The sequence below is a fragment of the Rana temporaria genome, chromosome 3, assembly GCF_905171775.1.
Source record: "Rana temporaria chromosome 3, aRanTem1.1, whole genome shotgun sequence".
In the NCBI taxonomy this organism is placed as follows: domain Eukaryota; kingdom Metazoa; phylum Chordata; class Amphibia; order Anura; family Ranidae; genus Rana; species Rana temporaria.
The window spans coordinates 218,093,874-218,119,799 of NC_053491.1; the positions used below are offsets into that span (position 1 = coordinate 218,093,874).

Genomic DNA, 25,926 nt, shown 5'->3' on the forward strand with positions numbered 1-25,926 from the left:
ATAAAAATGTATAGAAAGCATCATTCAGCGTGGCTGGCTGCCCTACCTCCCCTCTAGTTTAGGAGGGAGGCCTGGCCATGTGGACCGAATGTCTGGGTCGGGCCGAGATGGGTGGGGTGCCCTGACATCCGCACATTGTGGATGGCGGCTCTCCCCTGCGAAATGTGATGGTTGTCTATGCTTGGGCTATACTAAACGTGTCCCCTGGTGCCTCCCCCTCCCCTCAGTACCCTTCCCTTTTCCCCATTTTTGTCTGTTCTCTGTTCCCCCCCTGACCTCTTACCCTGATTGTTGTGAAGTCATACTGTTTTTGTCTTTTGATTTGAAAATAAATATTATACAAAAAGAAAGCATCATTCACATGGATTTATTTATGGCTTTCCCATTCAGAAAATAATACAAAGTTTATGGTCAGTTTTACATAAAGATTGTAAATTCTAATCATTCTGTTTGTGAAAAATAGACAAACAATTGAGTATCACGTTCACTTAAAGTAAACAATGTATATAAACATAAAGCAGGTTTGCTTTTTTATAAAAACAATCATTTAAATAACATTTAGCTGGATTCCTGTTTCGTGTCTTTGCTTTGTGTTATTCCAAGAAGTTGTGTCTTCAGTTCTCCTGGTTTGGGTGGAATTTCAGGCACACTCTGAAATACCAATTTAATGTTTGGTTACTGTCACAAGAAAAGAACCAGTATTTATTCTGAGAATCTAAAACTAAAATGTTTGCTAGCTAGGTGACTAAATTCCAGTGGGGAATAAGGCAAATCTGCATTCACTTTAAAATATTTAGTCTCAAGTGAAGGAAATATATATATTTATTTTAAAAACACAACAGGATTTTTGCTTACATATGATCGGATGATGTAAGTGAACACAGCTTTTCCTCATTTACCAAGCTAAGGCAGGCCATTGATGATTCCACCACGAGTTTCAGGACAGGAAACAACAAAAAAAATTGCTCCAGTCAGTGTTGATGGGGGAATCTTTCCTGTGAAGCTATTGTGTTCTCCCAGTGGGAGGACTTGGGGAGCCGCTCCCCGACAGGAGAACATAGTCATTGTTGCTAGCAGCTATAGCCACTGGCTATAAGTCGATGAATAGACTTGGGTACAATCAACCTGCCCAAACAAAATTCTTGCTGAACTGGCCGAGATTAGAACAGTCTATGGCTGGTTTAAAATATACATAGGAACAAGATAAAATAATAACCAAAAACAAATGTAGTAAACCTGTTTAACAATGCAAAATATCCCCTTAGAGGTCTGCAATAAAGAATGCAGAGGGCAAAGGGGGCCCTTGCAGAATTTTTCCCATAATTTCAGTTGTATTCCACAATTTGAGCCCCGAGTATACTATGATTAAGCTTCAGTGTAAAAACGATCCAGGCTTAAAATAAGGTTTCTAGTCAAGGAACTTGCACCAAAACTTAAAGAATAGATTTTCTTTCTTCTCTGCAGCAAAGTGTTGATTACATGGGCCAGATTTGCATCTTTGTGTTGTGGCAAACAACTGTATGGAACCCCAACGCACATCCATATTGCACGAAGTGTTACCAACTATGCATTGTGGTGCACTGAAGGAAAAAAAATTCTGTGTGGTGTGCTGGCAACACATTCAAAATTAATTGGCTTCCTTATAATACACATTGATGTGCCTGCAGGAGCACACCACAACAGTGTGATTCTAGGCAGAACTCTTAAGATTCTAGTCTCAGGATCCAAGCTTAAAGCCTACTACACATGGATCTCATATCAGGCGGCATCGGCAGGTTCAGTAGAAACCGGCAAACATTTGGTCTGTGTGTACTGCTGTTGAGGGGGCATGACCGAAAATAATCTGATAATCTGCTCCTGATCAGCGCTCTCAGCCAATGGCAATCTCCCATGTCAGACCACAATACCACAGCAGGGGAAATTGCTGTACTAATGTTGTATAGTTAGCATAGTGGCTCCTCCTGATCTGTCTTTTTTTATTTCGTTCAGCCCTGCTGGGTTGAACAAAAAAAAAAAAAAAAAAATACTAGTGTGTACGAGGCTTAAATATTTTAAACCCAACTCCAGATAATTTAAAATGTATCCCACACTGCAGCAGTTAATTGTTTATTTTGTCTAGGGGAAAGGAGAAACACTATTACTTAGCTGATCCTCTGCTCTTTGGCAGATGGCGCTTCCCCCATGCTCTGGCATTGGACTTTCCCTCAGTGTCAACATGCCCAATGCAGAGCTATGGACCATGCAAGGACTGGTCTAACTGTGGGGAAAAGCGTAGGATCCTTTTTATGTAAATCATCTTTTTTTTTTCCCCTAGACCTCAACAAGAAATTAACCCTTGCAATGCAGGTTCAGCAGCACCACAATAGATAATTTTTAAGTTGCTTGGATTTGGGCTTTAAAATGTTGGATTGGTGAAGTATGCCATCTTGATGTAAACCTGTCATGAGCTATATATATGTAGGTTGCCACCACTTATCTAGATAAAGCCAACAGAAAAATCTTGCATATCTGCAACATTGCTTCATGTGTGTTGTAAAATATTTTAGCCAGACAGCTAACATTTTCAGAGGAAGACCAGCTATGTCATAATTTCTTAACTTTAAAGTCCAGTAAAGTTCTCACTGGACAGATGGACAACAGATATAGCTTAGCCCTAGACAGTGAAGTTGGGGCCTTAGTAACAAATTTAAATTTGTATCAAAAAGACTACAGAGAAGGTTTTATTGGCTTACGATGTATCTTGTGAAAAAAGGAAAAAAGTTACTCTTAAAAGTTTAAAAATGGCCAACAGGTTTATTTTACTAAATCTCCTAGATTGCTAAATGTTCCTTTACAATGGCAGAGGAAAGAAAAGATTTGCTTTAGCTCAGATAAAAGGTTATTTCTGTAAAACTGAATTCCTCTTAATCATTCATACTGTCCAGAGGACCCCCAAAATATAAAAGTTATACATAATTTGTATATCAAATATATCAGGGAGATATGTTAACCTGAAGCTGGGTTCGACTTGGGAGATTCATCCCTAGCCTATAAATACCCAGCGGACACCGGTGTTTCTAAAGAATGTGAAAATGTGCTGCAGTTGTTCATGCAAAACAGTCTCTAAAAATGATGTACTCTGAAAAAAAAACACCCTGCAGGTGTAGATAATAAAAGACTGTTTTTGCAGGAACCGTGCCACAGAAACACTTAAACTGCTATTGCATAATATGCACTTATAACATGCACTTGCAAGAATGATGCAATTCCCTTGAAATCCTTTACGATGAACTTAATTATTTTAAGTATTGAGAGGCTTTAGACATACATACAAGATCAGGTCTGTAGTATCTGTGTACGAGCTCTGCACCAGCAAACATGGAAAGAAGGCTGGCACTGAGCATCTTCAAGTATTGAGGCCAAGAGACTCCTGCAGGCATTGTGGTGAAGAGCTCCCTAGAAACAGACAAGAATGAAAAAAATGTTTTATTATTATTTATTATACATGACAGTGGTTTTTTTTTTTTTTTATCCCATTGGTATGCCTATACCAGCCTTTCTAAACTTTTTTTTTTTTTTTTTAATGGAGGAACCCTTGAATAGCTTTCTAGCCTCAGGCAACCCCTGCTTACATTTTCAAAATCTACAGCTCACATTAGTGTACTGGTCAGTGGGAAGAATCCTCTTCTGATAAACAGCTAAAAAGATCCTAGGTGTCAGTGAATAGATATCTAGGACATAGAAATTGCTCATTGTTCAAGGAACTCCTATCAGCTGAAGGAGCCATAGGGTTCCATTGAACCCTGGCGGAGTGTTAGACCAGCATTTCTCAACCTTTTCAGTCACAGCACCTTTTAAAAGCCTGCACATCTTGAGGAACCCCAGCCTAAAAACAAAGATTACTTATCAATGGGAGACCTGAGCCTGGGACTCGGTACACAACCACACAAAAAAAAAAAAAGATGCTTTACAATTCTTTAAATAACAAACATGTCATAATTACCTCCACTGTGCAGTTAATTTTTCAGAGTGGCCTCGAATATCCTCTTTCTGGGGTCCCTCGGCAGCTCCTCCCCGCATCGTATAACCCTCTAGGAGAAGCTCTCTCCCAGGGGGGGGTTACCCTGCGGGCGCGCTCACGAGTCCATCATTTGGTGTCAATAGACACCGAATGCAAGACTCGGCCCTGCCCCCGGATCATTGGATTTGATTGACAGAAGCAACAGCCAATGGCTGCCCTGCTATCAATCTATCCAATCAAAAGCCAAGAACCCCCGGGCAGAGGGACAGCACATCTCCGCCGTGGGAAATTTCAGGTCTTAGATAAGTAAAATGGGGGGGGGGGGGGGATGCATTAAGGGGAAAAAACACAAGGGTTTACAACCCCTTTAAGGCCCGTTTCATACAGGCAGACCAATTGGGTAGTGTTTTAGGTGGACCCAATCAGACCATCCATTGCCCTCTATGGACAATCGGGTGTGAACAGAAACACTGACATCCGATCCTGTCTGCTAAAAACTGATGGATGGGGATTCATTTCATTCCCTATCGTGCAGATGACTAAAATGGGACTAAAACTGCATTTTAGTCAAGTTTTTTATGTAGACATTCCAAGGTATTTAGTAAGAGGCATTGTGAGTTTTTTGAAGTATATAAAATGTGTTTTTTTTTACAAATATGTTATCACACACGCGGCATAAGCATACTTGCAACTACACCCCAAAACACATTCTTCTACTCCTGAGCAGGGCTTTTTTTCAGGGGGAACTTGGGGGAACTCAGTTCCACCACCTTTGGCTCAGACCCTTTGGTGCCCGCTCACCACAATCACTTGTAAATACAGAAGTCTGGTTTCTGTGTTTACACGTGACAGCTCTGCACTCTGTGTGTAACCCCCCTGAACTCTGCATTCTGTATGTAATGCAATCCTGGTATTTAATGCCCCTTTAAGATCCTTCTACTGTTTGTGAAATCTGAATGGGTCGTGGTTGAGTTCCTGCACCTATTTTCTGAGAAAAAAAGCTCTGCTCCTGAGTATGGTGATACCATATGTGCGAGACTTTTTTACAGCCTAGCCACATAGAGAGGGCCAACATGCAAATAGCACCTTTAGGCATTACCATAGGACCAGGTCTTCTTTCGACACACTGTTTTACAAGTAAAAAAATTTTTTTTTTTTTGCTAAAAAAATAATAAAAAATAATTACTTGGAACCCCCAAACATCATATATATATATATAATTTTATTAGAGGCCCTAGAGAAAAAAATTGTACGTTTTGCAATTTTTTGACACACAGTATTTGTGTAAATCAATCCACCCATGCCAAAGAATCGAATATACCATATAATTAATAAAGTGGAAGCTGCTGTTCAAAATAAACAAGGACGAGTGCACTTTAATACACTGATAGATATTGATGGGACACTGACAGAGATGTGCAGTGTGGACAGGGACAGATGGTGCTTGTTGTATTGTGTGGGATGACTGTAGTCTGTATGATATCTGTGTAGACAAACAATAAAATGATCAGCTACACAGAGATAAGCTGTCACAGGCTGCAGCATCCACTCCCCTTTCCCACACTGAGCTCAGCACTGTTACAGAGACACATGTCTCTGTTTACATTTCGTGATGGCGGTGATTGGGAGGGCCAATCAGAGAGCCCATATGCTGATCTGTGATGTGCTGTGTCCAAGGGACCCATTCTGAGGGACGTACGGGTACATCCACAACCAATGTGCATACACACGGCCAGGTGGGAGTTTCCCCTTTCCAAAGTAAAAATTCTGCACAAATCGCCAGCACCCGATTCTAAGCTCCCTTTCACACTGATGTGGTGCGGTTTGACTGCACCGCGGGTGTAGCGCATTATCCCCACGGGTTTGATGCAGTTAGATGCCCTTTCCCATAGAGTTCCATTATGTCTCGCAGTTTTGGTGCACTTTCTGAAACACACCAAAAGTCCTGCATGCAAACCATACCCGTGTGAAAGGGGCTCTAAATGTAAAAAAACTAAACTAATAGTTTTACATATCACAACAACATTAGAGTGTTAGAGGTGATTTATTATTTCAAAGAAAACACACCTTTGCACACTGGTACTGACTAGTATTGCAATGTTTCTCTCCCTCGCTTAGCTAATGTGACCCCAATGCTGATAGAGGGGGGCAAACAAGGATGCTGTGGAGGTGCCCGATCAACAAATGACATCACAGGTTTTTAGGATGCCAGCGGCCAGAAGGCTGTAATGGTGCATGATGAAAACCTGTGGCTTTGTGTAGGCTTCATCCACCCGCTAGCATGTATACAATTTTTAGGCATTGACTTGACTAGCAAGTTGAAGATGAACTTAAGCTAACGCTTTTGAGCAGTTACAGCAACCAGTTTTTTTTCCCCCTTTTGGAATAAGGGTTTTACATAAATGAATAAGAGCCGACCATTCTTCTCTATAGAGCAGCAGATGTCAGCAGACATGTGTCCGCTGACACTCGTTGGCATTCGATCCGCTAAAAACCTATGGATGGGGGATCAGGTGGTCCGTTTCTACTTGACCGCCCCATAGAGAACAGTGTCCGCCGATGCAGAACGGACACAGACCTGTCATCCAAGGATCAGCAGGTGGATCCCTTGCCGGCGTCCTCCCCGTGTAAAAGGGGCCTTACTGGCTGAATCACCAGGTAAAAAGACAAATAAAAAAAAGAAAATGAATGAAGCCACCACAACTAAGAATTGGTGAGCTATAACTTATTAATTTTAGTTTGTTTAATTCAATACCGCTTTAAGCTACTAATGCTACGCTCTATATCACAGAAACACATCACACAACTTCCTAGTCAGCATGTCCAAAAATCTAGTCATTGTTCAAACAAATTAAGACAGCAGTCTTAGAGCAAACATTTTCAGTGCAAATAAAAAGCATAGAAAATATAAAAGATATAGGATTATAGAGAATTACATTGCAAACAGTTTGCAAAAAAAAAAAAAAACGCAATCAGCCAATTATTGCCTCTCTTCTCCAGCATCTACCACTAATTCCCTGAGCCACAGCCGGCAGTTCTGTTGCATCATGCTTTGCAATACAATTAATGCATTCATGTTAACCCTTTTATTTCAGTTAGGAGAGTTACGAAACATTCAAGCAGAATTAAAGTACAAAGAAAAAATAAAATGTTCTTTTATTTACCACAGCATATCAAACCCATTACACTGCTAATGAAATTGTACATCTAATTTTCATTACACCCAGAGAAGTAAAATTGCACCTTAGAGGTTTATTCCTGCTTATTTTCCCATGTAGCAAGGACTCTAATCTTACATTAAACCACCTCTAAGGACAACTCTTTCCATAGCCCCAGATAACAGCACAAAGAATAATTTGGGCCCGACACTAAAAACTGTTACATTGACAAATGCAGCCTAAAAACCACCTAGGTCCGTAATATAAGCCATTGCTTTCTAACCGAAACAGAGATGAAATACTTAAAGCGGACTACCACCCAAAAGTGGAACTTCTGCTTATCCGATCCCCCCTGGTGCCACATTTCGGGGGGGGGGGGGGGGGCAGGAGCCCTGTCCCCACTTACTTCTGTTAGATCTCACTTCTGTCAGACCTCACCGCAGCGTGGTACATCAGAAGTTCAGCCCCCTCCCCTGGGCACATGTGCAGTAGGGACCCGGCTGTGAAGCCACAATGCTTCACTGCCGGGTTCCCTTACCGGCAATGGCGGTGGCAGCACCAGACAGCCAATGAAAACATCAGCTGGGGTGCTGACATTGCTGGATTCCAGAACAGGCAAGTCTAATATTAAAAGTCAGCAGCTACAGTTAGGCCCCTTCCACACCGAGGAGTAGTTCAGGCGTTTTAGCGCTAAAAATCTCCTGCAAAACAGCATCTTTGGAGCGTGAGAGGAGCGGTGTGTATACCACTCTTTCCCATTGAAAACAATGGGACACCACGGCTATACAGCCAGCAATGCGCTTCTGCAGAGGTGCATTGCGGGTGGTATTAACCCTTTTTCGGCTGCTAGCGGGGGTAAATACCGCACTGCTAGAGGCCAAATACTGCGGCAATTCCGACGGTATAGCGCTGCTAAAAATAGCGGCGCTATACTGCCACCGCACATACTGCCCCAGTGTGAAAGGGGCCTAACTGTAGCTGCTGACTTTTCATCTTTGGAGGCAGAGGGGTGGGCGGAACTCCGTTTGGAGTGTCATTAAAAAACGATCAGTATATGTTGTATTACATGCTGTTCATACTCACACTGGCTCAGTCACTATAAGTTTTGTTTTCTGTATTCTACAAAAAAAAATGGTTGATCCTGTCCTTCGTCATGGCCTTATACGAACAACCAACAGCTAAAGTAAGTGATAATAGTACCACTTCACTTCTTATATATCTTCATAGAGGCACCAGGCACTGTTGCGCCCTATTTTTTTGTTAGGGTTTGGAGTCACACTACTTCAAAATAATGGCATAATGGGAATGATGCATAAGACAAACTGATCATAAACTGTCTACTTTGTATATAAGCGATGCCAAACATCCTTCCCTATACTCATGCAAGAATTCTACTAATACAGTCAGCTAATAATATTTAAAATTAACTCCACAAAATCAGAAATTCTGAACTTCCCCTAAATCAGGGGTCTCAAATTGGTGGCCCTCCAGCTGTTGCGGAACTCCAATCCCATCATGCCTCTGCCTGTGGGAGTCATGCTTGTAACTCTCAGCCTTGCAATGCCTCGTGGCGAAAAAGGGTCAGTCTCCATTTCCCACAGAAGTCTTTGATGCTCCACCAAGCATGCACAGGTAGTGGGAAGAAGAGGGTCTGTCTTCTGGGCCCATAGAAGTCTATATGTTTTAATGGGCATGCGCAGGAAGCAGGGAAAAGGATCAGTCTCCAATGCCACCGAAGCCTATGGTGTTCCACTTAGCATGTGCAGGCAGCAGGAAGAATGGAATCTTTCTCCTGGGCCTATAGTGCTCCACTGAGCATGTATGGGCAGCAGGAAGAAGAGGATCAGTCTTCTGGGCCCATAGAAGTCTATAGGTTTTAATGGGCATGCACAGGCACCAGGGAAAAGGGATCAGTCTCCCATTCCCACAGAAGCCTACGGTGCTCCAATGAGAATGTGCAGGAAGAAGAGGATCTGTCTCCTGGGCCCATAGAAGCCAATAGGTTTTAAAATGCATGCGCAGACAGTGGAGAGAGAGAGAGAGGGGGAAAAAAAGCATCAGTCTCCCAGGCCCATAGAAGCCAATGGCATTCTACTGAGCATGCACAGGCAGCAAGAAGAAGAGGACCTGTCTCCTGTGCATGCGCAGGCAGTAAGAAGAAGAGGACCTGTCTCCTGTGCATGCGCAGGCAGTAAGAAGAAGAGGACCTGTCTCCTGTGCATGCGCAGGCAGTAAGAAGAAGAGGACCTGTCTCCTGTGCATGCGCAGGCAGTAAGAAGAAGAGGACCTGTCTCCTGTGCATGCGCAGGCAGTAAGAAGAAGAGGACCTGTCTCCTGTGCATGCGCAGGCAGTAAGAAGAAGAGGATCTGTCTCCTGGGCATGTGCAGATGGCAGTAACAAGCATAGCAGTCAGCCAGCGGAAAACATCAGGGTGAGACTAGGCACAAGAACTAAAGAAGGTGGAAGGTAGTCTAGTTCTGTAACACCAGACATGGTTATTGCAGCCTCAAGTTCAGAAAATGTATATATATGCACAGTACATATTTACATGAAGACAAATACTAACAATAAAAAATAAAAAGCTTCCACTTTCATGTCCTCTATACACACACAACCGACATTTCCCTCTCCTGTACGCTCACCTTGTCACTTTTTCAGAGTCCTGCACGTACAACGGGATGACATCAGAAGTCTTCTACTGCAAGAGGACAAACTCTTTCATAGTTATGTCTCCAAATGCGTTTCCTATTCTACAGTGGCGGCCATTACTCCGGAGACCATACAGTCAGCGATACCAGAGAGGCTGGAACAGCGGCCTTTTCAACCTCTCGTGTAAAAAAAAAAAAAAAAATCACGACAGTACCGAGAAATCCAACGAGCAGGTTCGTACTATAGAAACACATTCATATAGAATGTAAAACCGCAGAAACCCGCAGCTGAGCTTTCTGTGGAGACGCAGACATTATTAATGTACTTCCGGTTGTCTCTTCCACGGAGTGGACTTTCCTGTAATGGACGGGCAGCTGCTTGTCCTGAGCTGACCTGTCCATTGTCAGTCACGTGTAAAAACAATAAAGTCATTACAATATTTATAATACATTTATAAACCTATTGCATCATTTTATATGCTAACAATACTTTTTTTTTCTGAAAACTACAGGGAATAAAGTACTATGCAAGTGTGGTGTCCCCAGGAGGACTTTACACGAGGGGGCAACAAAAAAATGTAATGTTAAAGGCTGTATCTTCTAAACATTATTTATAAGTTTTCTTGTGGAAAAAAAACATTATTTATAAGTAGCTAATAAATTATGCAATGCCTACATCATTCAATATTTATTTGGTATTCTCTACCTCATATGGCGTAGCATTTAGTACTATAAACAGAACCCTGAGAGTCGCTTTCACTGCCTAGCACCCCAGACCTAAGGCCACCTACCTTCCCAGCACACAGATCTATACTTACAGAACTTTCCTCCCACAGCTGTGGCCTGCTGTCTGAAGGCTTCTGGCTGCACCTGTTAAGTCAGTTCACACAGACTTCTGTTGGGTCATTGACTTGTCACTTATTGCCTTGTACAAGTCACCGGATATTCAGTTTTCAATTATTATAAAATGTTTAGGACTTATCAATAAAACCTTGATGCCACCTCATCCCTTTAAACCCGAACACAAAGGCATTGCACAGGTTCTGTGGCTGATTGAGGTAGTAATTAAACCTGCTTTGTGCCTTATCAGAACCTGTGGAATTCATATGCGTTTAAAGGGATGAGGTGGCAACCCTAATTGAAGTGCACCACAACATGTAGTAGTGCAATACTGTGTATTTTTTGGGGGGAGGGTTTTTTTTTGGTGCTTTGGCAGTCCATTCAAACAACAGCAAAGTATAAATAAGGCCCCTTTCACACGAGGCAAATCTGTTTGATGGACTCTGCTTGCTCAGCAGAGATCGGTGGTCCGTTTTCATCTGATCTCCCCATAGAGGAGAGTGGGACTCTGACAGGTCCATCGCCGCGCACTGTGCAGAGACATACCTGTCAGGCCACGTACACACGACCGAACATGTTTGCTGAAACTGGTCCGCGGACATGTTCGGTCGTCTGTACCGCCGACCGGACCGGATTCCCGGCCTAGCGGACAGGTTTCCAGCGGACCAATGTTTCTTAGCATGCTAAGAAACATGTCCGCTGGAACCATGTCCGATGGTCAGTACGACTCATCGGACATGTCCGCTGGGCTGGAATCCCCCGCATTCCTCGAAGTGATTCGACGCATGCGTGGAAGCATTGACCTTCCAGGGTCGCGCACGTCGCCACGTCAGCATCGCAGCGACGGCGCGGCCACGTCACCGCGTTCGCTGTCCGTGGGGAATTTGGTCTGATGGTGTGTACAGCCATCAGACCAAAATCCGGCAGCGGACATGTCCGATGAAAACGGTCCTGCGGACCGTTTTCATCGGACAGTCCGACCGTGTGTACAAGGCCTCAGAGTCCCTCTCTCCTCTATGGGGCGAACAGATGAAAACGGACTGCCTGTCTGTTTTCATCCTATCCTGTCCGCCAGATGGATGGAAAATGGGACCACCATCTGTCTGGATTTGGCGGACAGGATCAGATCGGATAGCAGCAGGTTTCAGCGGACATAAGAGTAAATGGAGGCTCCAATCAAGTCCGCCTGAAAAACTGACAGGCGGACCTGATTGAAGCGCCCGTGTGAAAAGGGCTTAAGCCGTTAAAGTAGAATTCCAGCTAAAGTCTATATAGTCTTAAAAATGCTCCCGCCTCCCCATTTTAAAACACATACTAACTAACCTGCATAAGAAAGATGTGTATACTTACCTTTCCTGGTGCGTCTATGGCAGCACACATGTGGTAGTAAGCTATCATGGATAGTGTAGCAGAGCATTGCCCTGCCAGTGTCTAGAGGAGGTTGTGACCCAGAATTCTCAACCGGACAGGTTGAGGGGCTCCAGGAAGCTTGTAACATAAAAAGGAAACTGCCATTTCAGTTCCCTCCTTTCTTAGATAAGTCCACTTTGGGACCTGGAGCCCGGGGATTTCTGAGAGATCCGGGTGGGATGAATTCTCCAGTTCTGGGTCCTGATTTTGAAAACAGCCAGCATACTGATTGGTCAGGTGTGTGCTGGGCTTTTAGTAGTAACCTGACCATAGTTCTGGGCTCTACCCCAGCATATAGGAAGTCTGAGTACTGTACTAGGAGTCAGGAGGGCGCCAGTTCAGCAAGAGGCTGCTAACTATGTGCACCAAGGTGGTCGGTGAAACAGACAAGGGCCTGGAATGTAAGGCCAGAGCAGTGCTGCAAGTGAGAGCCAACTAGGCTGAACGTTGTTTTGTTTATGGAAAAAGGAACGCTGAAACCCCTGTGGGGGAAAACTATGTTTGTTTTCTGAACTTGCTTTTAATAAAAATCGGCAAACAAAGCCATTAAAAAGAAGAACCAGCGAGTGGCGGTGTCCTTAAGCTCTACATTTGTCGCTAGTCCTTTACGATAGGCACCAGAAAAAGGAAAATTACGGTAGGTATGCTACAATTGTCCGTTATTTTCAGTCACATGTTCTCCTGTGTCAGACAATGGTGGTTGCAAGGGAATGGAGAGAGCACCCAACAAGGGTTGTGAAAGCTAGGAGTGATTACATCACTCATAGGCTCCCTCCTCTCCCCTGCAGTCGCCGCTGGCTGATACAGAGGAGCCAGATCATATGACCACACTGGAGCAAGCTGAAAACATATACAGGGGTTAGTCAGTATAGGTATTAGGAGGGGGTAGGGAGCATTTTCAAAACCAGTAAGGCTTTAACTGAAATTTTACTTTAAAGTGGTTGTACACCTCGGACATAAAATATGAACAAAGCATATCCCTCTATAGTGTGCAATTGTCTTAATTAAGAGCACTAAATGTAATTTCTGTCTGCTGCTTCATTCCTCTGCTATCAGCATGACTCGCATCCAACAAGTTTTCATGACACCAGTCCAGCTCCAGGCATAACAAAATAAAAATACCCTTGCAGGGCAGGAAGGGAGGGCTGTTTTATTGTTTTAAAGTGCCACAAAATCACATTTAATTTAGGTCAATGAAATGCAGCATATCACGTCAGTTGTATTTTATGCAAATGCACCACAACCCACCTCAATGCAGCATTGTGGTGTATCGAATGTGTCCTTGTGTTGGCCCTGCAATGATCAAGGCAGCTAAACAGACATAGGGGGTTATTTACGAAAGGCAAATCTACTTTGCAATACAAGTGCACTTGATCTGAGGGGAAGCTCTGCTGATTTTATCATCCAATCATGTGCAAGCTAAAATGCTGTTTATTTTCCTTGCATGTCCCCCTCAGATCTACAGCAACTGCACTTCCAAGTGCAAAGTAGATTTGCCTTTTGTAAATAACCCCCCCCCCCCGATAGTGTGAACAAGCCATAACGGTAGCCAACCCTGCATAAATAAGGCTGGGTTTACACTTATGTGAATTGGATGTAGGTTTCCCCACATCCAATTAGCATGACAGGAGAGTATGCGCGGCTTTCAATGGAGCCGGTTCACACATCTCCTGGGTGGCTGCGGAGCAGATTGCACAGGGGTCCCATGAGTCTTTGGCTTCTTTTCAGGTTCAAATTCAAGCAACAATTCGGGCCTGAAACGGAACAGGAGCGTACTGGAACCCTGCTGTGTGCCGCATGTTTTTTTCAGCGTGAACCCAGCCTTAGTGGTTTTCCGATCGATCTCTCCCTATAGGAATAATCGATCTATAGTCTTACCAATTCAATCAATATGCTACAGACAGAGAAGTAAATTTTGATTGATAAGTTATGATTATATCTTCAAAATTATCAATCGCCTTAGTTTCAACCATGCACTCTCATCTGTTCCATCAAAATATAACCAAATGTTGTTGATCAATGCAAGTGATCAATAATATTCCACCTTGGCTAGTTGACTCAGTTTGATTGAAATTGGGTTAAAGTGAAACTTTAGTCAGAAAACAAAGTCCTGCTAGATCACTTCAGGCTGGCCCCTTTTACAGGTATAGCAATGTAAAACATTAAAAATAATTGTCTATACTGTTTAACATCCAGTAATACCCCAAAGACATGCTGGTAGGTTAATTGGCTCCTGTCTAAGTTGGCCCTAGTATGTATGAATGTGAGTTAGGGACCTTTATATTGTAAGCTCCTTGAGGGTAGGGACTTCTGTGAATATATAATGTATACAGTGGAACCTCTGTTTAAGAGTAACGCAGTTAACGAGCATTTTGATTTGCTAGCAACTTAATTATTATTATTTTTTTTATTCTAACTCGGTTTGCGAGTGACTCGCAAGACGAGCAAAATTCAACCTAATCAGGTCTGAGGTGTGGGGGCGCCGGAGCCGAGCAGTGATGATCGGCGCCGTTTGGCAATGCTCGGAAAGACACAGAAATACTGTCCTCTGGCCTTTCCGAGGCTCTCCGGTGCCCTCCCTACCTCTGGCCGCATGCGGTATTGCATCCCATTGAAGTTCATGTGGAACAAATTATTTTAGTTTCCCTTGACTTCAATGGGGAAACTCGCTTTAATATGTGAGTTCTTTGGATTATGAGCATTCTCTTGGAACGGATTATGTTTGTTATCTGAGGTTCCGATGTGTGTGTGTGTGTGTGTGTGTGTGTGTGTAAATTGATGGTGCTATATAATTACTTGAAATAATAATACACTGTACTGCTCTGCACATGCTCAGTTGCTGTCTATTTATAGGCATTGCTGAGTTTGTAGAGGCTAATCTGCTGATAGCCTCAAAGCGGAACTAAACCCTCCTATGCTTTAGCTTGGGTTCACACTATAGCCATGACTAAGCACTAATCGGAGTGTGAAACGCGTAGGCTGTTTTCCCTGTGTTCTGCTTGTTTTAGAGTGCATTTTTTACAATAAAGACAGCCTTATGTTTTTTTTGGAGTGCGGCTGTCCATCCCGTCTTTCCTTATATCAATGGGTTCACACTATAGCACAGACATTGCATGCGATCAGCACAGCAGTGTGAATCACTTGCAATGTCTGTGTTCACTATTGTGTGAACCTGGGCTTACAGCCAAGGAAGCTGCCTCTGTTTGATCTGCAACTGCTATAGTGCTGAACGTGTAATCAGTCATGACACCAGCCATTTGATGGTTAGACAGTTTGGTCGAGGACACAAGCAAATGTGACAGTTGGCAATCCAACAATGTAACTGTTTTTTGAAACAATGTGTTTAATTCCGCTTTATGAGTTACTGCTCTTCAGCAAAATGGCAGCCGCTGACGAGAAGAAACAGGAGTAATGCTGGAGGTAATTTACAGCACAGATTAATTTTGGTAGCATAAGTTTTAGTGTAGAATAGATGTTCCTTGCTAAAGAACATTATTTTTTTTTAGCAAGTTGTTATGGGTAAAGTTCCGCTTTAAAATTTACCATCTTGTCACCAATTACTATAACCAACAGTGTATCTATAGGTGTAGCAGACCAATGGGATAGCTCGGAGGCTAGGATTAGTGAGGACAAGTACTGAATGAAGATCTCTGTAAAAACGATTGATTCTGAATCCAATCCAATGTACAGTTCAGCCATGTGGAGCAGATCACAGAGGAAGCCGTTATCCTACTGCAGTGTCACTTATTTTAAACATCTCACAAGTCTCAGTAGTGATTTACATTTTAAACTAATCTTAAAAAAAATATTATTATGAGAAGCAAACACCTGTGTGCAATGTCTCAGATTGAAGCTGCACTTTTTTTTTTTTTTTAAAGAAAGAAGCTGCACATATTTTATTACTAGATAATCAGGTAGTACAGTGACAACCTGGGAGTGGAAGGTGTGATGACAGGTGTGTATAGACATGCGCACTACACCTTCCTCCACCTGGCCTTACATCCTGCAGCAGATCCACATAGCTCTCCTTGAGTGGAAGTAAGTCTGGGGTCTACCCTATAGTTCTGATTACTTGCTGGGACAACAAATCGTCTCCATTACTACCATGTAACCTCCATTATAAGAGCCATCGTGTCTATGTGCTCTGGGGCTCCAAGCTCAGCATGGTCGTCCATAGAGATCTATAGGGATGGTTTGATCAGTAATCAATACTAGGAATCAGATGTGATCACATCGTGTCTAGGAATCAATGTCATCATACAATGTATAGTTCAGTACACGTTCCATATGGAATGCTTATTTGCACTGAGTGTCCGAATCCACGATCACGGGGGTACATTACAATCCCACCAGTGTGTAGCAATGACCCCCCATCCCCCTTAGTAGCCTAGACCCCAGTAGGCAGAGAGTTAATCCCCCTTCCCCCTTGGATGTTATCACGTGCCGCGTAGCTTTGCTCTGGTTGGCCGGCGGTGCGGTGACGTGTGTTCTGTGTGTTTGTACGGCTGAAGAGACCCCTGTGCTTCCATAGTGTGTACAGAATCCTCCGGTGAGAGAACTCAGGGGTCTCAGACTCCTCGCTGTAGACAGAAGGACCATGGAGGCTCAGGACCCCGGCAGGTATGGTCGCATATTGGAGCGGGGAGGCGCTGTGCGGCGTCTTCTTGGGGTATTTAATAGCGGCCTACAGGGAGGGAGCAGTGCGCAGGCGCAGAGCCCCGGCCATTGTGTGTTATGGAGGGAGAAAGTGGAGGGATGGAAGGCAGCAGTTCCATTCATTTATAACTGTTGTGATCGGAGGCAGTGTACAGCTATTATAGGATCGTATATGTAAGGACAGTGTGTAGGGGCTGGGATTGTCATTTACTATGCAGTTGGTTCTGACTTGAATATTCAATGATGTTAAGGTTGCCACCTCATCCCTTTAAACCCGAACACACATTAATTATACAGGTTCTGTGGTAATTAAACTCAGTGCATTATCTGCATTCACTTGGTCTCGGAACCTGTGTAGTTCATGCGTGTTTGGGTTTAAAGGGATGAGGTGGCAAACCTACCTGATGTAACTGAGTCTAAATAGATTATTATGTTGGTCGGGTTAGTGCAGGTAGTGGTGTGTTAGCTGATTGCAGGGCAGCATGGGGGTCAGCAGAATGGTTGTTTAGTGTAAACAAACTGTTGTCCTGTATTCTCAGATCACTTTCTATGTACTGAGCAGTGCAGGGCGCATATACAGGACAGGATGACTGATACCCATCTGCCACCTTCCACCAACATATTTACAGTCGCCTAGTCCTGATCAGGGCTCATCAAGGTATAGGGGGGCCCTGACATCACCCAAGGGCCCCGCACATACAGGACAGGATGACTGATACCCATCTGCTACCTTCCACCAACATATTTACAGTCACCTAGTCCTGATCAGGGCTCATCAAGGTATAGGGGGGCCCTGACATCACCCAAGGGCCCCGCACATACAGGACAGGATGACTGATACCCATCTGCTACCTTCCACCAACATATTTACAGTCACCTAGTCCTGATCAGGGCTCATCAAGGTATAGGGGGGCCCTGACATCACCCAAGGGCCCCGCACATACAGGACAGGATGACTGATACCCATCTGCTACCTTCCACCAACATATTTACAGTCACCTAGTCCTGATCAGGGCTCATCAAGGTATAGGGGGGCCCTGACATCACCCAAGGGCCCCGCATATACAGGACAGGATGACTGATACCCATCTGCTACCTTCCACCAACATATTTACAGTCACCTAGTCCTGATCAGGGCTCATCAAGGTATAGGGGGGCCCTGACATCACCCAAGGGCCCCGCACATACAGGACAGGATGACTGATACCCATCTGCTACCTTCCACCAACATATTTACAGTCACCTAGTCCTGATCAGGGCTCATCAAGGTATAGGGGGGCCCTGACATCACCCAAGGGCCCCGCATATACAGGACAGGATGACTGATACCCATCTGCTACCTTCCACCAACATATTTACAGTCACCTAGTCCTGATCAGGGCTCATCAAGGTATAGGGGGGCCCTGACATCACCCAAGGGCCCCGCACATACAGGACAGGATGACTGATACCCATCTGCTACCTTCCACCAACATATTTACAGTCACCTAGTCCTGATCAGGGCTCATCAAGGTATAGGGGGGCCCTGACATCACCCAAGGGCCCCGCACATACAGGACAGGATGACTGATACCCATCTGCTACCTTCCACCAACATATTTACAGTCACCTAGTCCTGATCAGGGCTCATCAAGGTATAGGGGGGCCCTGACATCACCCAAGGGCCCCGCATATACAGGACAGGATGACTGATACCCATCTGCTACCTTCCACCAACATATTTACAGTCACCTAGTCCTGATCAGGGCTCATCAAGGTATAGGGGGGCCCTGACATCACCCAAGGGCCCCGCACATACAGGACAGGATGACTGATACCCATCTGCTACCTTCCACCAACATATTTACAGTCACCTAGTCCTGATCAGGGCTCATCAAGGTATAGGGGGGCCCTGACATCACCCAAGGGCCCCGCATATACAGGACAGGATGACTGATACCCATCTGCTACCTTCCACCAACATATTTACAGTCACCTAGTCCTGATCAGGGCTCATCAAGGTATAGGGGGGCCCTGACATCACCCAAGGGCCCCGCACATACAGGACAGGATGACTGATACCCATCTGCTACCTTCCACCAACATATTTACAGTCACCTAGTCCTGATCAGGGCTCATCAAGGTATAGGGGGGCCCTGACATCACCCAAGGGCCCCGCACATACAGGACAGGATGACTGATACCCATCTGCTACCTTCCACCAACATATTTACAGTCACCTAGTCCTGATCAGGGCTCATCAAGGTATAGGGGGGCCCTGACATCACCCAAGGGCCCCGCACATACAGGACAGGATGACTGATACCCATCTGCTACCTTCCACCAACATATTTACAGTCGCCTAGTCCTGATCAGGGCTCATCAAGGTATAGGGGGGCCCTGACATCACCCAAGGGCCCCGCACATACAGGACAGGATGACTGATACCCATCTGCCACCTTCCACCAACATATTTACAGTCACCTAGTCCTGATCAGGGCTCATCAAGGTATAGGGGGCCCTGACATCACCCAAAGGTCGCACATACAGGGCAGGAGGACTGATACCCATCTGCCACCTTCCACCAACACATTTACAGTCACCTAGTCCTGATCAGGGCTCATCAAAGTATAGGGGGCCCTGATATCACCCAAGGGCCCCGCACATACAGGGCAGGATGACTGATACCAATCTGCCACCTTCCACCAACATATTTACAGTCACCTAGTCCTGATCAGGGCTCATCAAGGTATAGGGGGCCCTGACATCACCCAAAGGTCGCACATACAGGGCAGGAGGTCTGCCACCTTCCACCAACATATTTACAGTCACCTAGTCCTGATCAGGGCTCATCAAAGTATAGGGGGCCCTGATATCACCCAAGGGCCCCGCACATACAGGACAGGAGGACTGCCACCCATCTGCCAACTTCCACCAACATATTTAGTCACCTAGTTCTGATCAGGGCCCATCAAGATATAGGGGGCACTGACACAGCGCATAAGGGCCCCGCACATACAGGACAGGACTGATAGCCATCTTCCACCATCATATTTACAGTCACCAAGTACTGATCAGGGCTCATCAACGTATAGGGGCCCCTGACATCGCCCAAGGGCCCCGCACATACAGGACAGGACTGATACCCATCTGCCACCTTCCACCAACATATTTACAGTACCAAGTCCTGATCAGGGCTCATCAAGGTATAGGGGGCCCTGACCTCACCCAAGGGCCCCGCACATACAGGACAGGAGGACTGCTATCCATCTGCCACCTTCATATTTACAGTACCAAGTCCTGATCAGGGCTCATCAAGGTATAGGGGGGCCCTGACATCACCCAAAGGCCCGCACATAAAGGACAGGAGGACTGACACCCATCTGCCACCAACATATTTACAATCACCAAGTCCTGATCAGGGCTCATCAAGGTAAACAGGGTCCTGACATCACCCAAGGGCCCTGCGCATACAGGACAGGAGGACTGATACCAATCTGCCATCAACATGTTTACAGTCACCAAGTCCTGATTAGGGCTCATGAAGGTATAGGGGGCCATGACATCACCCAAGGGCCACGCACATAATGTTTGCTATGTGTAATGTACATATAAGAGGGCTGTCAGAGTGCAGATATCCCAGGAGAAAATGATGGAGACTGGAGACATGCTACACGAGTCTAGGGGAGATCACTGCCATTGCACCCTTTATAAATCCATTTTTCATCCGATCCCATCTCCGGGCGGATGGAAAAAAGGGTCCTCATCCCTCTGGATTTCACGGACAGGGTCACAGCTGATATTAGGGACAGTAGGGTCCGCCTGAAAAACTGACAGACGGACCTGATCGGAAAGCCCGTGTGAAAGGGGCCTAAGGGACAGATGTGCACTCCTGGCTGTGTATGTGACCTGTCTTCCTGCATGGGGCGAGCGTCCATCCTTAAAGCGGAACTTTTCCCATAACAGCTACATTCCACATTAATAATTATGCTACCAAAAATTAGTGTGTGCTGTAAATTGCCTCCAGCATTGCTCCTGTTTTTTCTTGCTGGAGGCTGCCATTTTGCTGAAGCCCAGAGCCTCTGAACAGCAGTAAATCATAAAGCAGAACTAAACCCATTGATTTAAACAAATGGTTACATTCCTGGAATTGATTACTGTAATATTTGTTTGTGTCCTCAACCAAACAGTCATAACTGATCACATGTGCAGCACCATGGCAGTTGCAGATTAAACAGAAGCAGCTTTCTTAGCTGTCGAGGATAGAAGGGTTTAATGCCACTTTAACACTGTCATTAGATTGGCCTCTACAAACTTGGCAGTGCCTAAAAATGGAGAGGAACTGAGCATGTGCAGAGCAGGGGAATACAATGTATTACTGGATTTTAGGCTAGGATCGCGCAATTTTACCACGATTTCGCTGAAATTTCATGGAATGCCAGTCTATAGAGCTGAATTCGCATTGCACACGGATCAAACTCGCACAGGACCCTTTTTTTTCCGCAGCTTAGATTCGCACCGCACTGATGTGAACGGCACTAATGGAAAACAATGTTATTTTAATGACTTGCAAATTTGAGCAATCGCAACGGCTCAAATTCGCAAAAGAATTCGCAGCAGTGTGAACCCAGCCTTAAAGTATAGACACTTATTTTTAATGTTTTATATTGCTATACCTGCAAAAGGGGCCAGGCTGAAGTGATCTAGCAGAATTTAAATCTCTGACTAAAGTTCTAATTTAAAGTGACACTAAACTTTCCTCGCCTCTAGTGATTCAGGTCCCTCACTGGCACCGTCATCTTCTCTCTGGGTGCCAGTCTTTGGGCATCTCCATTGGCTAGCGCAGGACAATGTAACTCCTGTGAGTGTGAAGGAGTCAGCCCAGCACACAGGCACTGTGCCAGCAATGTAAGCTGAGTTTCCCAGTTTGCATGTCTCAGAAGATTATGTTTATGGAGAGAGGTATATTTTATTGCAGTGCATGTCTCATCTGTGATAATCGCTTGCCTGCTTGCAGTCTTTTAGTAAATGCCTTCAGTTTTAGTTTAACCACAGGTAATTCACTGCATGTGCAATTACATGCAGACAGTGTCAGCCTGTCATTGATTTAGTCTAGAGAAGGGATGTCAAACTCCATTTCATTGCAGGACGCATCTGCATTATTTTTGTTCTCAAAGGGCCGGTTGTGTCTGTAGGACTAAATGTCCAGAGCAACCCCCCCCCTCTTAGATCAGATGTCAAGTGCCCCCCCATCAGAAGTTAAGTGTCCCCCCTCCCTCACTTACATCACAGAGCACCCACCCTTACCCTGTGCTGCTGGGGGCAGAGCTGGCAAGCAGAAAGTGCAGGGTCTTGAAAGAGGGCTGGAGTCAGCTCAGGGGAGGCAGAGAGGAGGGGGGTGCTGTGGCTGCACAGAGAGGCACAGGATGTGCAGGAGAAGTTCTGTCCTCTCTGCTGCTGATTGCTGAGACGGGGACAGATGAGCCTCCCTGTGGCTGCATGGAGAAGTTCAGGATCTGGCAGAGGATTTCTATCTTCTTTGCTGAGGGGAGACAAGTGAGGGGCAGCGCTTGCAGGAGAGGTGTGAGGGCCACGTAGAATGGCCTTGGGTCAGTGGGTCAGTGGTTTTCAACTCCTGTCCTCAGGGCCCACTAACAGGCCAGGTTTTATGTATTACCTTGGGGAGATGCAGACTAGAATACTGCAATCACTGAGCAGCAAATGATATCACCAGTGATGTATTTCAGTTATCTTGCAAACCTGGCCTGTTAGTGGGCCCTGAGGACAGGGTTGATGACCACTGCCTAGGGGGTCTGATTCGGCCTGCGGCCCTTGTGTTTGACACATGTGGTCTAGAGCATGCAAAATCGCATGTGTTCCCAACCCACAGGCAAAAACATTACTCTTTAGCAGAGGTGTGTGGGGGGGGGAGCGCATTAACTCCTAATGGCATCCTTGCGCATCAGCAAATATGACATGTTTTCACACGTGCTAAACTGCATGTGACTTGATGGTTGTGTGATTTTTTTTTTTTTTTTATAAAAGGAAGGAAATACTAATTGCTACTGGTAGGACAGCACATTTAAAAGAAATGAAAGGCAAAACACTTGTATATAGATCTAAAAAAACGTTGTAAATCCCCCCTGTGTTTATAAGTGATCACATTCCCTCTGTTCTCAACTACATAAGAGCTGGGGGAGGAGAAGTAATAGGACACTGAACTTTCTAGGGATTTCACACAAAGGAAGCAATACATAGAGAACAGGATACTTTTTCATACAAGTGCATGGTGCAGAAGGAACACATCAGGAATATGAAATCCTGGGGGAACAAACACTTTAAACAGGATTCCTGTCTGTGGCTGATTGGAAACACGTTATCGTACTTGCCATAGAAATCCGCTGAGGCTGGGTTCACACTACGGTTTTCCCGTCCGTCAGCCGCATACGATTTATATGTAAAACCGTATGCGGCTGAAACGGACGGGAACGTATGGAACCGCACATATGTACGTTTTCCATTGACATTAATGTTAAAGGAAAACGTATGCGGTTGCCATACTGTTTTAAAAACGACCGCAAAACCGTGGTTGAACACGGTTTTGCGTACGTTTAAAAAACGTTTTGCCAGCAAATCGTACGCACCCGGATGCATCTGAGTGCATACGATTTGCAATGCATTCTCTATCTATACGTTTTCCCGTCCGTGCCCGTACGTTTTCAATACTGAAATCGTATGCGGCTGACGGACGGGAAAACCGTAGTGTGAACCCAGCCTGAGCTGGGTGATGCAGAGCAATAATTGCCCTTGTGTGCATGAGCCCTAAAGACTGCTGGAGTCCTCCAAATGCCACACTAGTACTATTGGGCTGACTTTATTTTCACACACGATTCTAATTGTAAAATTATTAAATAATACACCACTAAATGTGTCTCATTCAACTTTTTTTGATCCTTAGACTTTTGCTAACACAGGTTCAGCTTGTATAAGAACCATGTGTACAGGAAACCTTTGCCAAGCATTTAAAGCAAAGTGATTGTCAGTATGGGGAAGTTTAACACAGAACGTAATAGGAGTGCAGGCTGTCACTTTAAACAAACTACTAGCAGGTGTTCAAGTAGTTCTGAATTCTATCAGCAGCTTGTTTAAGCCTGGTTCACGCTGATGCGATCCAAAATTCATAGATTCGCACCGTGTGACATAAAAAGTTGCAATGACCGATATTTAATTCCGTAGCGCAGTGATGGCGAACCTTGGCACTCCAGATGTTTTGGAACTACATTTCCCATGATGCTCATGCACTGTTAAACATCATGAGAAATGTAGTTCCAAAACATCTGGGGTGTCAAGGTTCGCCATCACTGCCCTAGGGTGTCTGCTAAAAAAAATATATATAATGTTTGGGGGTTCTGAGTAATTTTTTATCAAAAAAATTATGATTTTTACTTGTGGAGAGGCGTGCCAGAATAGGCCTGGTATGGAAGTGGTTATTTTCCAGCTATGCCAACTCCACTCAAAAATTGCATTATTTTGCACCTGTGACAACAGAAATCTCACTGTGAAATTGCATCAGTGTTAACCTGGACTCAAAGTATTTTTAAGGGCCATTCACACTGGTATAATGTGTGTTGTATTAGGCAGTCCAATCCTTAGAATTGGTTGTATGATGCACCACAATGAATCTAAATATTTTTTTTGTAGTGAGTTGCAGTATGTTGCAACAAACGTGCATCGGGAGGGTGTAATGGGTTGCCATTCACAATGAATAGCACCACAGTGCATGGACAAATGTAACCGTGCACTAGTGTGTATGAGCCCTAAAATCTGTGTTTGACGTCCTCAATAAATTTAAAAAGCTTCAACCAAGGTGTTCAAAGCTTTACACAATACTCTTATACAATCTGAAGCTGAACAATGCCATTGTAAAAAATATTTCTATTAATTTTATTTTCCTGCTCTGTTGCCAGATGGTTTTGTAAGGTTATCTTGTGGGTTTACAAACCTCTAGTGAGATTAGAAATGTGCAAGGAAATCACTCTTGCGTCTCAATAGTCCAAATATAGCATACAGCTGTCACATTTCCAACACTTTGGGTAATTTTTTTTTTTTTTTTTCACACTTGTTTTCTTTTCAGCTATTACGCCTTCCAGCAAGGTCAGGCGTTTTATGGTTACCCATACCATCAAATGATGAATGCTTCACCAAATATGGAACTGGGCAACGAGCAAAGGACTCTGCACACCCTCACAGACGTCCCACCCCACGAGCTGCAAGCATTTTCTGGCATGCTTGGTAACGAGAATCAAATGTTTCATAGTATGAATGGTGTATACGGCACTGAGCCCATGAAAATGCAAGCAACAGAAGCCCCAGAGCCTCCACAGGAAACACAAGGTAAGGCTGCTTATCTGGTACACTTAAAGCATATATTAGTTCAATTAGTTATTTTAAACTATAATAATGGGAGGACTTATAGCCATGGGTCTTGTACAATTCCCAATTGGGATTTTTCTGTTGCAGCATGAGAAACATTAAGTGACATGATCTGGCCAGTAATGGATAGTTGATTTTAAAAAAAGGAATTGAGAAAAATCCCAAGGTTAGCCATACATACTGCAACAATAGAAACAACCTGTAGCATTTACATTGGTGTTTGCTCAAAAATACAAGTTTGGATATAAACAACGGGTGTTATTTACAAAAGGCAAATCCACTTTGCACTACAAGTGGTTCAAAGAGCACTTGGAAGTGCAGTCGCTGTAAATCTGAGGGGGACATGCAAGGAAAGTAAACAGCATTTTAGCTTGCACATGATTGGATAATAAAATCAGCAGAGCTTCCCCTCATTTCAGATCTACTCCTCAGATTTACAGCGACTGCACTTGTAGTGCAAAGTGGATTTGCCTTTCGTAAATAACCCCAACTGATGCATATTGCTCTGTATGGTCTCCTTTTAGCTTTCCACAGTGCTCATTAACACCACACAGCATGCATTATTGTGTGTTGTGAACTGCAATTGTTAAAGCACATCTTCGCTGCAGCTGACCACCACAAACCAAAAACGCTTTCATTTATTTGTAATATTCAAAGCAAACTTTCCCAATCATCCCCTAGCATTTCTGGCCTTCTTGAGTAAGGGCAAATGACTCATGTAGCATTTACTCTCTGGAATACATCTGCCCTTAGCTCAAGCATGCATACAGAAGAGTGTGCTTAGCTGAGAAAACCTCTCCT

At 44.5% G+C, this 25,926-nt stretch overlaps 2 protein-coding genes across 6 annotated transcripts in view; one reads left to right on the forward strand and one right to left on the reverse strand.

The window, feature by feature from the left end:
- Window positions 1-352: 352 nt before the first annotated feature.
- On the reverse strand, window positions 353-12,146 carry C3H12orf73 (chromosome 3 C12orf73 homolog). 4 transcript variants are annotated; one of them, XM_040344246.1, is made up of 4 exons: window positions 11,998-12,146; window positions 10,626-10,677; window positions 3,308-3,435; window positions 562-651 (listed from the first exon to the last, which is right to left on the reverse strand). In XM_040344246.1, coding segments are annotated over exons 1-4 (330 nt in total). In that variant the 5' UTR covers window position 12,146; the 3' UTR covers window positions 562-649. The 4 variants fall into 4 exon arrangements, with proteins under 4 accessions (XP_040200182.1, XP_040200181.1, XP_040200183.1 ...); XM_040344248.1 differs by lacking the exon at window positions 10,626-10,677 and having other exon boundaries at window positions 353-651; window positions 3,312-3,435; window positions 11,998-12,125; XM_040344247.1 differs by lacking the exons at window positions 10,626-10,677; window positions 11,998-12,146 and adding an exon at window positions 9,802-9,954 and having other exon boundaries at window positions 353-651; window positions 3,312-3,435.
- Window positions 12,147-16,004: 3,858 nt separating this feature from the next.
- Window positions 16,005-25,926, forward strand: part of TDG (thymine DNA glycosylase) — a 29,371-nt gene continuing 19,449 nt past the window's right edge. Inside the window, exons 1-2 of one of the 2 annotated variants that reach the window (XM_040344250.1) lie at window positions 16,005-16,095; window positions 24,827-25,086. In XM_040344250.1, coding sequence (XP_040200184.1) covers window positions 16,025-16,095; window positions 24,827-25,086 — 331 coding nt within the window. In that variant the 5' untranslated portion in view covers window positions 16,005-16,024. Of the gene's footprint in view, window positions 16,096-16,521; window positions 16,678-24,826; window positions 25,087-25,926 lie in introns of those variants that run through there. The other variant, XM_040344251.1, reaches the window with a different exon arrangement.